Source organism: Diadema setosum, chromosome 11, assembly GCF_964275005.1.
Source record: "Diadema setosum chromosome 11, eeDiaSeto1, whole genome shotgun sequence".
NCBI lineage: Eukaryota > Metazoa > Echinodermata > Echinoidea > Diadematoida > Diadematidae > Diadema > Diadema setosum.
This window is the reverse complement of record NC_092695.1, coordinates 16,618,027-16,630,665: the sequence shown is the minus strand read 5'-3', so window position 1 is coordinate 16,630,665 and position 12,639 is coordinate 16,618,027. Positions and strand designations below refer to the sequence as shown.

Genomic DNA, 12,639 nt, shown 5'->3' with positions numbered 1-12,639 from the left:
ATCCCTTCATTTACACAATGTACACAAATTCTTCATGTGAGGAGTTTTGATTTCCAGTAACTGATGAACTGATGTTATGAGAAGCTACACTTTTAATTGAACACCACACTGCGATGGGGGTAGTGTCATATTCAAATAATGAAACTATTACTATGATTCCTGTCTATAATTGAAGGTGACATGCCAAGCTCAAGCATTCATTCCAGCTCGAAGTTCCAATTTTGCTTGGTGTTTTTTTTTTTTTGTCTGATTTAAACTTGACAACTTGATCCAGCATCATCCATGAGAGGGAGGGCGGGGTGAGAAGGAAGTGGATTTTGTTGTTGTTGTTGTTGTTGTTGTTGTTGTATTTGTAGGATGAACATAATCCTGTAAATCTTCATTAGTGTTAAATTGAACTTCCTCTGTTAGTGCTTTGTAATGTTAGAGCACACGAAGGATTAGTATTGCATCATTATGGACATTGTGCTGAAATTTGATAAAGGAGAAAGCATTCAGTAGATGACGATAGTAATGCATTTGAATAAGTTTTATTTATCTTTTTTTTTTTGAAGTAAACCACCTAACTAGAGTTTCAGTCAAAGGACAGCATATTCTTTGCATCATTTTAAGACCATTAAGTTTGCATGATTTTTTTCAAACTATCGTCCTATTGTTTCTTCACTCTTTCAACAGCTGCAACCAGGGAGGAAAGCAAAAACTCTGGCTTGAGTAAGATTTATTTCCAAATTTTAATTTTCATCTCTGCTTCCTTTTACCATAACACTTAACAACATATTTTGCTATAGGCAAGGAGTATGAGAATATGGTTTGAGGTCCATGGTTCTTTTTTTTTTCTTCAATTTGCATGTCTTTTAGCTTCATTAACATCAAGAAAAAAATGTCATAGCATAGCCTTTGCAAGCATTTGAATAACATCTCTTTTAATGGTTTTGTTGATTTATAGCTCTAGCTTTTGCATTTTGCAGAATTGCTGGAATCATTGTAGAGATATTCCACTATTTTCACCAGTGCTCTCCTACAACCAACTATAACAGAAATAACAGAAAATGTGTAATTGATACTGAGCTCACCATAATGTTTTCTTTTTTTTTTTTTTTTTTTTTTCGCATGGCAATAGGTAGTCTTGTTCATATCTACACTTGTAAAAAAAATATTTACAAAGTTTGTTATGGACATGCACTGGGCTGTGAGATATAATGTGACAATTTGCAGACTCGAAATGCTTGATTTTTGAGGAATTTAGAATCACTCTTCAAAATTTTGAAGCATTGTGTGAGCCCATGTGTGCTAATGATGTTTATAGTTAGAAGAATATGTGTGGATGATCTTGATCAGAAGTTGTGTAGGTTTCAAATTGTTATTTTTTTTTGTTTAAGGGGGGGGGGGGAAAGGAAAATTGCAATGCAATCTACTCTTTTGGCTTGCTATTAGGAATGCTTATTGAATGAGAGAAAAGGTGAAATGATGAGTACATCGTCCTTTCCCTTTTTGTCCTCTTCAGATGGCTCCCTGACCGAAGGTGTGTCCCACGCCAGGCCGGACGACTATGAACAGCTCCACGGCAACAGTACCAGCCAGTCAGCGGTGACCCTGCAGGGACTGACTGCCAGCGACATGCTGACCCACCAAATGGTAAGCAGGGATGAATCTATGTCCGGCGTAGTAGGGGGAGGGGGAGAATAGATCGGTCAGGAAGGGGGATAGAGTTTAAGAAGGTGAGGTAAAGAATGGGGTTGTGGTGGTTAAAAGATGGATTGGTATCATTAAAGTTTAGACAGTCAGTACAGGTAGAAAGTCAATTTTGGTAGTCAGAGAATTTACTTTGCATGGCTTCGCTTTTGTCCCATCTACATTATATATTACCAGTTTTGTGCAGAGGTTCTTGTAGCTCAACACCATATACATTTGCCAGTCATTATGATATGTGTTCAGTATTGAGTACACAAAACAAGGCAATACAGTGCACTCCCGCTATAACTAACGCGGTTATAACAAAATTCCTGTTACAATGAAGTAAAAATTCAGGCTGCAACATTATCCACTCTGTTTTTTTTTTTTTTTTTTATTGTTTATTTTTTTGGTTATAACGAAATTTCGATATAACGAAAGAAAACTGCCGGTCCCAAGGACTTCATTATAATGGGGAGTCCACTGTACTGATGATGTGATAGTCATAATGACATGGACATATCTTTCCTGGAGAGACCCAAAGGATGTCTGAGGAAGCCATAAACCCTTGTGACGTCCATCCCCTTTGGGCTTCAACCAGTGACATCTCCTCTTTTCCCTTTGCTACAGCAGGGTCCATCCTCCATGGAGACACTGCTCACCAACATCCAAGGGCTCCTCAAGGTCGCCTCGGACAACGCCCGCCAGAGGGACAAGCAGATCAACCTAGAGAAAGGTAAGCTAGCTCCCATTTCATCATCCTCCTCCCAATGTGTGCGTGACACTTGTGAGGATATGTTCCCAAGGTCACTGAGATGAATGCAAAACGATTTGTCGTGCCAGCTCAAGCAAGGTTAATTTCACAAGTTGGGTTTCCATAGTTCTATCTCTGTTTCCACAGCTCATGGTGAAAAATGATGAAGTTACAAATGTTGTCAGATGCAAAACCAACTTTGACTACCCAAGAACCCAAGAGTTCAAACACACATTGAAATCCACACAAAAAAAAAGTATACAGATTCACATCTATATACTCCCTGCCACATGCCTAGGAATAGTAAATTCCTTGTTTCCTCCGTTCAACAACTTTTTTATATGCCTCTTCCAAGAATGGTTATTTTTTTCATGGATAACATCCCAGAATATGACATATACCCAATGTCACATGATTTCCCAGATCATGTGATCTCTCCGCCTCGCGTGATGTCATCACTGTCAATTTGTATCAGTTCTCCTATTCTGCTTTGCTCAACTCATGATATTCATGCATGGTGCTTCTACATTTTGTCTTGAATATAATATTGGCCTCCCCTCTTCCTCCCTCTGAAATTACATGTTTAGTTTTTGTCTTTCTGCTTGGAATGATGTCATATTTGTTACTGGCACAAAAGTCATCACTTGTAGCATTGCTGGGAAAAACAGAGACTGAAAGAAAATGAGCTAATTGTTTCCATTTTGTGCTAAATTTTGTGGTCGACCAAAAATTGGGAGTAGAAAACAAAACACTGAGGCACAAGTTACTGGCATTCAAGAAAATATGATGGGCTAGTCACATGTGATTTCATACAGCAAGGAGTTGAGTTCCCATTGACCAGCTAGGCAGCCACTTGCCACTGACCCAGTCTCCTCGTAACCTTTGACCTCTCTCTGCCAAGCGAGAAGATTTTGACATGTGCAATTGCGATAGGAAGTAGGAAGAAAGCAATTGACAGTGACAAAAAAAAAGGAGAAGCTTTGGAGCAAGGTAAAAAGATATTGCAGTCAAGCTAAGTGTATTATTTCCTGTCCATGCGTGACAATAGGGTCGTGAGCAGAACGGTTTAACCCAGCGGTCGTGGTTTCTTTGCCACAGTTAGATACATACGCCATGTTTTGCGCACATCCTGTTGTGACAATACTAAAATGAAATGAAATACCTGCCACCAGGCCTACTAAATAACTCAATTCCCATTGATTCCAACTCACATGATACGGGTTCATTTTACGTGTCAGTTGAATTCGTGGCGGTATTGTCTTTGCCGGAACGAGGGGTTGTCTTTATTCAGTTTCCGTTCAGTTCAGTATTTATTTCTGCATTCCACTTTCAATGCAATAAAGCAAAATTTAACAGAGTGTCAGCATGATTATATGAATTATTTACATGCATCAATTATGTAGTACAATCACAGGAGAAATGTTTACATTTAAGACATTGATAAAGCTATGTCAAATTTTAGGTACACTAGCAGAGAAACACTTTTAATAAAGTTGTAAAAAAAAACCTGTCCAATTGGAAAGGCATGGGACCATCTTCATAAGCACAGCTTGTTTAGGTAAACATTAGGTAAACTATCATTTAACTGATTGTAATATTTTATCATTCTAGAGGACACTATAATTTATTTTTTTAAGGAAGAATGAAAAACAGGGAATTTGTTTTCTTTTTGCAGCTTGTTCAATCACAGACACTTTTGTTTTAAGCTATGTAATTTTCATGTTTTAGTTCCTCAATAATTTTGTGGGTGGCATAGATGTAATTAATCTCTTGTTGGAAATGTTTTTACTTTGTAAAGTCCTTAGAGCTGTCCAAAAGATTAGTGATAGAGTTACTGAAGTAATTTTTTCTAATGAAGGATGTCATGGGGGAGGGGGGAAAATGTTTTTTGTAGAAACAGGAAGATTTTCCTAATGAAGGCCTAAAATTGGCAAAGGGGCAAAATTCTGGCCAAGAGAAAAAGGGAGATTTGTTATTTCTAGATCAGTAAGGTCACTGTGTAGGAAGATGGTTTATGGTGGTATAGATTTGAACAGTTTTCAAAAGAAGGAAAACATCAAAAATTTACTGAAATGCTAGTGAATTGGTAACAGTGAATTAAGGTATCAAGCAGCGGGCGGGGGGAAACTCGGCTTCAAGAAGCCAACAAACCATACCGAGCACTTTTCATCGCACAGAAAGGTCAGGGCTCGTTCGGCTCAGACGAGAAGTGAAGAGTGGATCTGTGACGTACGGGCATGGGGGAGCAAAGTTTTTGTGCTTACTCTCATTGTATCTTTCCTCTCTCATCTCTTCCACCTCTTTTTATCCTTCTCTCTCTCTCTCTCTCTCTCTCTCTCTCTCTCTCACTCTCCAGCTATCTAACCTTCTGTCTATCTTTTCCTTGTTCTTATTCCTTCTCTTGTCCTCTCCCGCCATAAAGGGATAGATCAGAGAATTGAGAATTAAGCTGTTTACTTTCTTGGAGATACTTAGACACCACTCTATGAAAATTTAAAGAGCATTCAATGTTCAGTTTATTTGAGGAGAATCAGTTTTGAAATGGCTGAGATATCTTGATAAAAGGTGAGTCCCACCTTTTATTAGGATTGCTTTGTTTTGGATATCTCAGCCATTTCAAAACCAATTTTCATCAAATAAACTCTGAATTCCTCCTAGAATTATATTTTCTATCATCTTTTGTAAGAGGTCTCTCATTATCTCACATTAAAAAGTTTGAAACCTGAACCATCATCTCAGCCATAAATGTACCATCCCTTTAAACCATTTTCCATGTCTGTTTGATTTTTTTCTGAAATCTCAAATGCCACTATGCATATTCAGTCCTTACCAACATGTGAATGGATATGACGATGACAAACGGTGGTGACAAGACAGTACCACAGAGAAAAACAATATCCACTATAGGGAAAGAACAAATTATGCTTTCACACAATGTACTTGATGTTTCAATAATTTTTATGACTAAACATTTTGTGTGTGTGTGGGTGGGGGGCATTGTTTCTTCCTCTTTTTATATGGCAATAGAGCCTTCTCAGCATCTGCCTCTGTTCTCTGAAACTCCTTACCAACAGAAATAAGGAAAAGACCTACATTTGCATTATTCAAGACTGTTCTTAAGACACCCATTCTGTTTTCAGAAGTGTAGATGGTAGAAGATTTTTTTTTTTTTGCCGTAACTCCAGATACTGTACCAGAAAAGTTATTTAGTTACTTTCTTAATTTTTAGAAAGTGATTATTTTAGTGTCAGTATCTGAATCTCACTACATGTATGTAAAGCGCATACAGAGTAACTTGATGATTGTTATGCACTATATAGATCACAATTATCATATTATTTTCATTTCTTTGGATTCTAATTTAGTATTCCCCATCTTCTTGTCTAGTAGATATCTCTGCTACTTTAATTTGCAGGCATACATGATGAACGTGATGGTAACTGATGAGTGCTAGTTGTAAATACAGTGTATGATATTGCTTCATTAAAAGTACACTGTAATATGCATTCATTTCCTCAACTTTGTGGTATCATAACTGTGTCTTTTGCATTCGAACACTCCGGAAATACACTGTTCATTCAATTTTCTCTTTGCTGCCATTATCATATTCACTGGGTACCATTACAACTAAGAAAAAAAATATAATGAAATAAAAGGGTGTGAAGAGATTGTGGTTTGACTATAACTGGGTGTATAAATTTTTGGTTTGCATTGTGCCGTGAGCAGCTATTACAGGAGTAGATATCATTGTTGTGGTAATGATAGTTTTGGTTCTAGTTGCAAATCATCTTTTGATTATTGTATATGTAAATATATTCATGTATATAATTATACACACATAACTGTATGAAGTGTTTGTGTGAGTGAGTGTGTGTGGTGTGTGTGTGTCTGCGTGAAATAATGTCTTTGGTTTGCAACACAAGTAGAAGATGATTTATATCTGTCATTTGGTGATTGTTCTCAAAGCATCAACAGGAACCAAAAGTTTATGAAGGCATTACCAATACATGCTTGCCTAAGCTCAAGAGGAGTACCTGCTACATAGAGAGTGCACCAACTTCTGATTTGGCTGTATATTCATGTTTGAATGCAGAAAAGTAAAACAGTCATTGCAAAATAGAGTATGCTTTTGAAAGTTCTCCTGGGCTAAATAAATACTTTATAATCTATTAAACCTAATCACACCACAGGGAATAATTTTCCTGCTTAAATATGATAGCAATTTCATTAAATAAAAAATACTTTGAATGGTATTCTTTACATTTCTGTGAACAAAAATGGCTAGTCAAAAGATGTTTGTGTAGCAGTGGTATCAATATAAAATGCATGATAGCACATTGTGATGCAATCACTGTGACTGCTTTAAACCTGGTGACTCTTTTCATTCAATTGTCAAGTGCCATTTTGCTACTTCAAGATGATGAAATAAGAACAATAAATGGCCATATTTAATAGTGATGATACTACCACTACTACTACGAGTAATATCAACTTAAATTGCATCAAATTCACTCTGTATAGGGCTCAAGGTGCATAAATACAGAGCAAGATTAAGACATAAATAGAAGAGTTTTTAGATGTTTCTTGAAGGAGTCACATTCCAGTCAAGATACCAGTCACTAGGAACCTACCCCAAAAAAGGGTTAGCTTTGAACCAGTCTTGTGGAGTGTGACTACATTATCAAAATGATATCTGCAGTGGGCGAAAAGCAGCAGTCATGTGCATGCCATTAATGAAAAACCAACAACAACAGAAGATAATTGATGAAGCACTGAATGTCATGAAAGATAATTGTGTCTGCCATAATGCCCTGAGAAAAGGAGCTAATACAATTTTCTAAATGCCCTATCAAAACAAGGTCAATAAATCACTTCGATTGTGTGTCTGCTACAAGTGCTTTTTTCCGAGGGAAACTGCACCAGCCATTTATTCCAGAATTTAATTGTAATGCAGCCATCACTTTCCCACCGTTGCTAGCATGCAAAAGTAGAGGCCTGTGGTCAAAGTGAAAGCTGGTTGGGCATTGTTTTCCCAACTGTTAGTGTTTCTTACGTGCGCCCCAGTTGTCATCCAGTGATTGCTACTTCCTATCCCTTCAAATAACAACCCTGTCATAATAGTACTCCTGCTCGTTTGAATCTTGGCTTGCAGATTTGTCTCTCTGGATCCACCCCTCCCCCCCCCCCCCCCCGACCAATTATGAGCTGCAATTAATATCACAAGATGTGATTGTTCGAGTGTACTTTCTTTTAGCATCTCAAATGTGCTGAGTTGTGATGATGAAAGTTTTGAAATGTAATTGGTCCATTGAAATACGAGTTGTCAATAGTATCAGGAGTTTTGTTTCTCCCTTTGTTTGGAAAAATATAAAACCACACAAATGACTCGCCAGATCTCGGTGGTAGGAATTGGTCGGTGCGAAACGAGGCATCCTTTTTTTTTTTCTTTCTTTCTTTTTTGCTACTTCTCAGTTGGCAAGATTTCTGAAATCCTTTTTATGGTGCCAGCAATATACAAAAAAAAAAAATGTTACAGTTTGTGTCTGCTTCCCATTCAAGTTCCAAGTTGACATTGAAGGTAAAGAAAAGTAAAACAAACAAACAAAAGCAAACAGTGATGGCAGATTTTCTAAAAAATCGGATTTATATTACATATATAAGTTTTAGTATTTTCAACATTCCCCCTTTTTTGAATTCTTCTTTTTCTGAATAATAGTACCCTTTTAAGATATGTCAGTAACAAGTTGGAAGGAATGCTTACTTTTCAAAAAATTTTCTTCTAGTTTCTTTATATCATTCTGTGCATGTGACATCACAAACTTATGGTCGTCTTCTCATCCAGTGATGGCGGCACTGAAAAGAAAAAAAAAACAACCTTTTGAGTGGATTATCCAATTTTCCTTAAACTTTCATTGTTGTGTTCTACAAATCTTGCTGCATTCGCTCAATCCACATGTATCAAGGTGAACTTGTCCTTAAATGTAGAATTGCCTCCCCCTCTGAATGGTCACAGCTATAGTGCTTCAGATGGTAAAATCTACAGTATTGCATCACATATCCTTGGTTTGATACAATGCACTCGCAATCTTGCCTTGGGATGCCTTACCTTTTTTTTTTTTTTACACACTAGCAAGGTTAGTCGTCTCCAAAAACGAAAATAATGATATCCAAAAAAAAAATCCATATTGGTTCTCACTCCACAGCCCTAAATCCCTTGATAAGGGAGGAGTCGAGAGAGCTGTAAAGTAAATAAAACCTTGTGTCTATCAATATGTATCTCTTGTGGTGAAGAAGAATCATTACAGGATGTATATTCAGTCCCCCGTCGTTGGGAAACGATGGCAAGAGTCGCAGGCAACCAGCAATCAAAGATAAGCCCTTCAGGAAACTAATTCAGGTCTGTGTGACATAAAGTTTGCGGCAAAATAGATCGATGTCACTTGTTGTTCCTTGTACTCTGAGGGCCGTTCTCAGGCTATTGTTTGTGGTAGTCAGTTCTGCACTCACCCACGGTTTTCTCTCAGTTTACTCTCATTAAGTTATTTCTATTTTCACAAATGTCAGCCAATGATACACAGTAAGATTTGTTGTCCTATTAGGCCATGCAAAAAAGAATAGAATTTCACTCTTACTGCAACCCTAACATATCAATATGATTCCCTGGAGGTAATTTGTTCTGTGTTAGACTGAATATATTCAGCTTTATTGATACTATGTGTATATGCACTTATATACTTGCATATGTATTCATACATTGTGTGTACACATATACACACACAGACATATATATATATATATATATATATATATATATATATATATATATATATATATATATATATGGATGTATAGCTGTGTAGTATATATTTGTTTAATTCTGTCTGATTGTTTGCAGTTTGATGGTGCTGTTGACTACTTGCCCAAATCACAAAATTTTCATTTGTTTTATCTTTGTTTTTCTCTCCCTTCCTTTCCTCCTCCTCTCACTGTCTCTGTCTGTCTGACTGTCTGTCTGTCTGTCTGTCTGTCTCTGTCTCTCTGACAAACACTTATTCTATATTCTCTCCTTCAATCTGCCATCATTCTCTGTGTCTCTCATTATTTTCTATGCTGTCTCTGCTCCTTCTGGTCTCCTTTCCCATCCCCTGCTGCTCCCCCCCCCCCCCACCCTATAGCCGAGCTCAAGCTTGAACTTCTGCGTGAGCGGGAGCTGAGGGAATCCCTGGAGAAGCAGCTCGTGGCAGAGCAGAGGAGATTCGGTGAGTCTGTCCGCCAACGTTGCCTGCCACGTTGTGTGCAACAAGGAGATCGAAGAGATTGCCATTTTGAATAACCCAACTTCTGTTTTAAGTAACCCAAACACACAAGTTGAGGATATCTGTAAATTTCCTTGTTCTCTGCAATGTAAAAGAGATAAGAGAATCAATTGTTCTACAAATCTAGGAGGACAACACACATGGCACAGGGTTGTGAGGATGATTTAAAGAATGAGATCCAATTCATGAATATATCCTGTTTTATCAAGTTGGTTGATATAGACCCATGAGGTCTTAGAGGGAAAAAAGTTTTGCAGCTACACCAGAATTGTGAACATTATTTTCAAAAACTGCTCTGTATTGGACAGAAACAAGATGATCTAAAAAATTGATATCCATGACTTGCATGCAGGATGATATCAATGATTTTTTTATTTTCAAACTGAGCAGAAATTCAAATTTATTGACAGTCAATTATTTTTTTATTACTCTCTTTCCCCCATCCTTCCCCACCTCAGCTATCCTTGTCCGTCGTCTGAAAAAGGAGAAGCGCAGCAGGAGACGACTGCAGGAGCAAGTCGAGTCATCCAGTCAGCAACAGCAACAGCAGCAACAGCAGAAGGCCATGAAGGGATCCCTGTCGGACCAGGAGCCCAGCCGCAGCCCACCCATCCAGACCATCCAGCCCATCCAGGCCGCACAGGACCCCTTGCGGGCCCTGAACGGAGGGGACCGCCGGCCCAGCTGCCAGGACGTGTACGAGAAAGGTGAGTGGGGCCGGAGGATTTTTTGCAGAGGATGTGGCTTTGGTTGCATTTATAAGATTTTGCGTACAGAGAAAGACGATTTTGAAACATGCTCTGAAAGAGATCATTCGGAGTGCGTTCTGGCTCGCTCAGACTGTGCCATTGTGCATCTCATCATGTTCAGCTCGTCCCATGGCAGTTAGATTGATCAAACAGGGCGTGTGCAACTATGATATCACATAAACAGTGTTTCAAATGACAGTTGAAGTTATAAGACTTTCAAAACCTTGTTTCTAGTGAAACATGGTTTTGTATTGCACCTTCACAGTGCATTTCAAAACAATGTGTCAAAACCGTGTTTGTAATCAAGACTACCGTTGATGGCAAAATTTAAACCACAAAACACGGTTTTAAAATCATGTCTCGACCTAGAAAAAGTTTGCTAAAAATGCACCCAGACAGAGAAAAAAAAGAGAGAGAGAGAGAGAGAGAATGAGACAACATGAGAGAGAAAGAGAATAAAAGAAAGGATGAGAGAAAACAAGAGAGTAGGAGAGAGAGAGGGGAGAGAGGGAGAGCAAGGGGATGCTTTTATAGAGTCAGAAGGAGAATGACAGGGAAAAAAAAAAAACTTAGGGAGGGCTGTGTTTGTGAAGCAATTTTAGCCCAAGGACTTCCTTGTACTCAAATTCTTGGGAAAAAATGCATGACAATTCACTTCCTGCCGTGAAGACACGCGAAATAGAGAAAGTCGTTCTGGAGAAAGTTGTTGTAAGTTATTGTCATGGCGATTGAATTTGCCGGGAGGAAACTCCTCCTTGATCTCGCATACTGTATCAGTCCAGTATCACGTATTTGCCAATCCAGTGCTGTTCAGTTCGTCATTTTTTTTTTTCATGTAAAAACAGAGTAGAAAGCCAACTCTGAACAAGAAAATTCAATTCCGTCTTTCTCTATGGACAACCCCATTGGCCAGTGAGCAAGTGAATAGTGAAAGCTGTTGCTATCGGCGACTGAGCTGCATGGAGCTTCCCAGTACAGAGGGCCCCCATCCCTAATTAATTATTACGTGAGCTTCACAATTTGTAGTTTCAAGCTTTGGTCACGATTTATGGAGAAAGGCTTATCCAATAGACAAACAGAAACACAGACAGACAGAATGGCATGGATGATAGTAAACACAACAGGTATACCAATGAAATAATAATTGTTGATAGGCTTCGATAGCTCTTCTAAATGTATGAAGCGAGACTAATGATTAAAGGAACTAAACAGATACACTTTGTATGAGCTAGTGAGGAGAGGATAGAGTATCAAATTTGCATGAAATATATTTCATTCTCCAAATAATTTGATGTGGTCCAGTTTCATTGTAATGATCAAATAAAATGACCTTTTTATATGGAACAAAGAGGAAGAAAAGAGAAAATTTCACTGCCAATATAACTCATTTAAAACTTAAGAAAACAGATTCAATGATATTATGAGTTTAGTGTGGGTGTGAGGTGAGATTGTAAGCAAGAGAAAAAAAGAAAGTGGAAGGGTGAAGGAATTATGAATGTGAATGAGACGAATGCTGAGTGTGTTTATGTGTTTAGTCATGTAATAATGAGTGTGTAACCTTGGGCTTGCCGCTTTGCCGAGATAAGTGCTGGGAACGTAATCATTGCGTCAGCTGGCCAACTGCCAGAGAGCATGTGGGTGGGGGTCTGCATGCAGCTTGTATAAAACACGTCAGCCCATCAAAAATTGTGATTGTTGGAAATTCGGCAACAGGGTGGCCTAATTATGCAATGATACCACACAAGATAGGCAGTTTGAATGGCTTTATTTGTCTGCTTGCAAATGTGGGCAGGAAAACTAACTGACAGTTGTGAGTCCCAGTGAAGGGGAATTTTGAATAATCGTGAAGGTCGAGCCTTTAATAATAGGCTACCCACCCCCAGTGTAGAACAAGAGCATGAAGTTTACGCGGACAAACATATCACATGTTCTGGATTTTCTTCAGTCAAAGCACGATCCGCCTTTTACGGCAAAAATATCTAAGTGGCTTTATTTGTGTGCCGGGTTATTTTTCTCCTCAATTTGTGCCATCACAACACACTGATTTAGTGATTGACTGCATGCGATGTCTTCGGACTCTCTTGCTAAGTTTGATTAGTATCAATTTCACTAGTGGGTACAACAGTAGGAAGATTTTGCAGGACATCAA

At 38.3% G+C, this 12,639-nt stretch overlaps 1 protein-coding gene across 1 annotated transcript in view; it reads left to right on the top strand.

Annotated features, from left to right (window-relative positions):
• Nucleotides 1-12,639, top strand: part of LOC140234905 (dachshund homolog 1-like) — a 107,274-nt gene that overhangs the window by 87,449 nt on the left and 7,186 nt on the right. Inside the window, 5 exon segments of the mRNA XM_072314946.1 lie at nucleotides 676-711; nucleotides 1,505-1,635; nucleotides 2,305-2,407; nucleotides 9,601-9,684; nucleotides 10,200-10,448. Coding sequence (XP_072171047.1) covers nucleotides 676-711; nucleotides 1,505-1,635; nucleotides 2,305-2,407; nucleotides 9,601-9,684; nucleotides 10,200-10,448 — 603 coding nt within the window.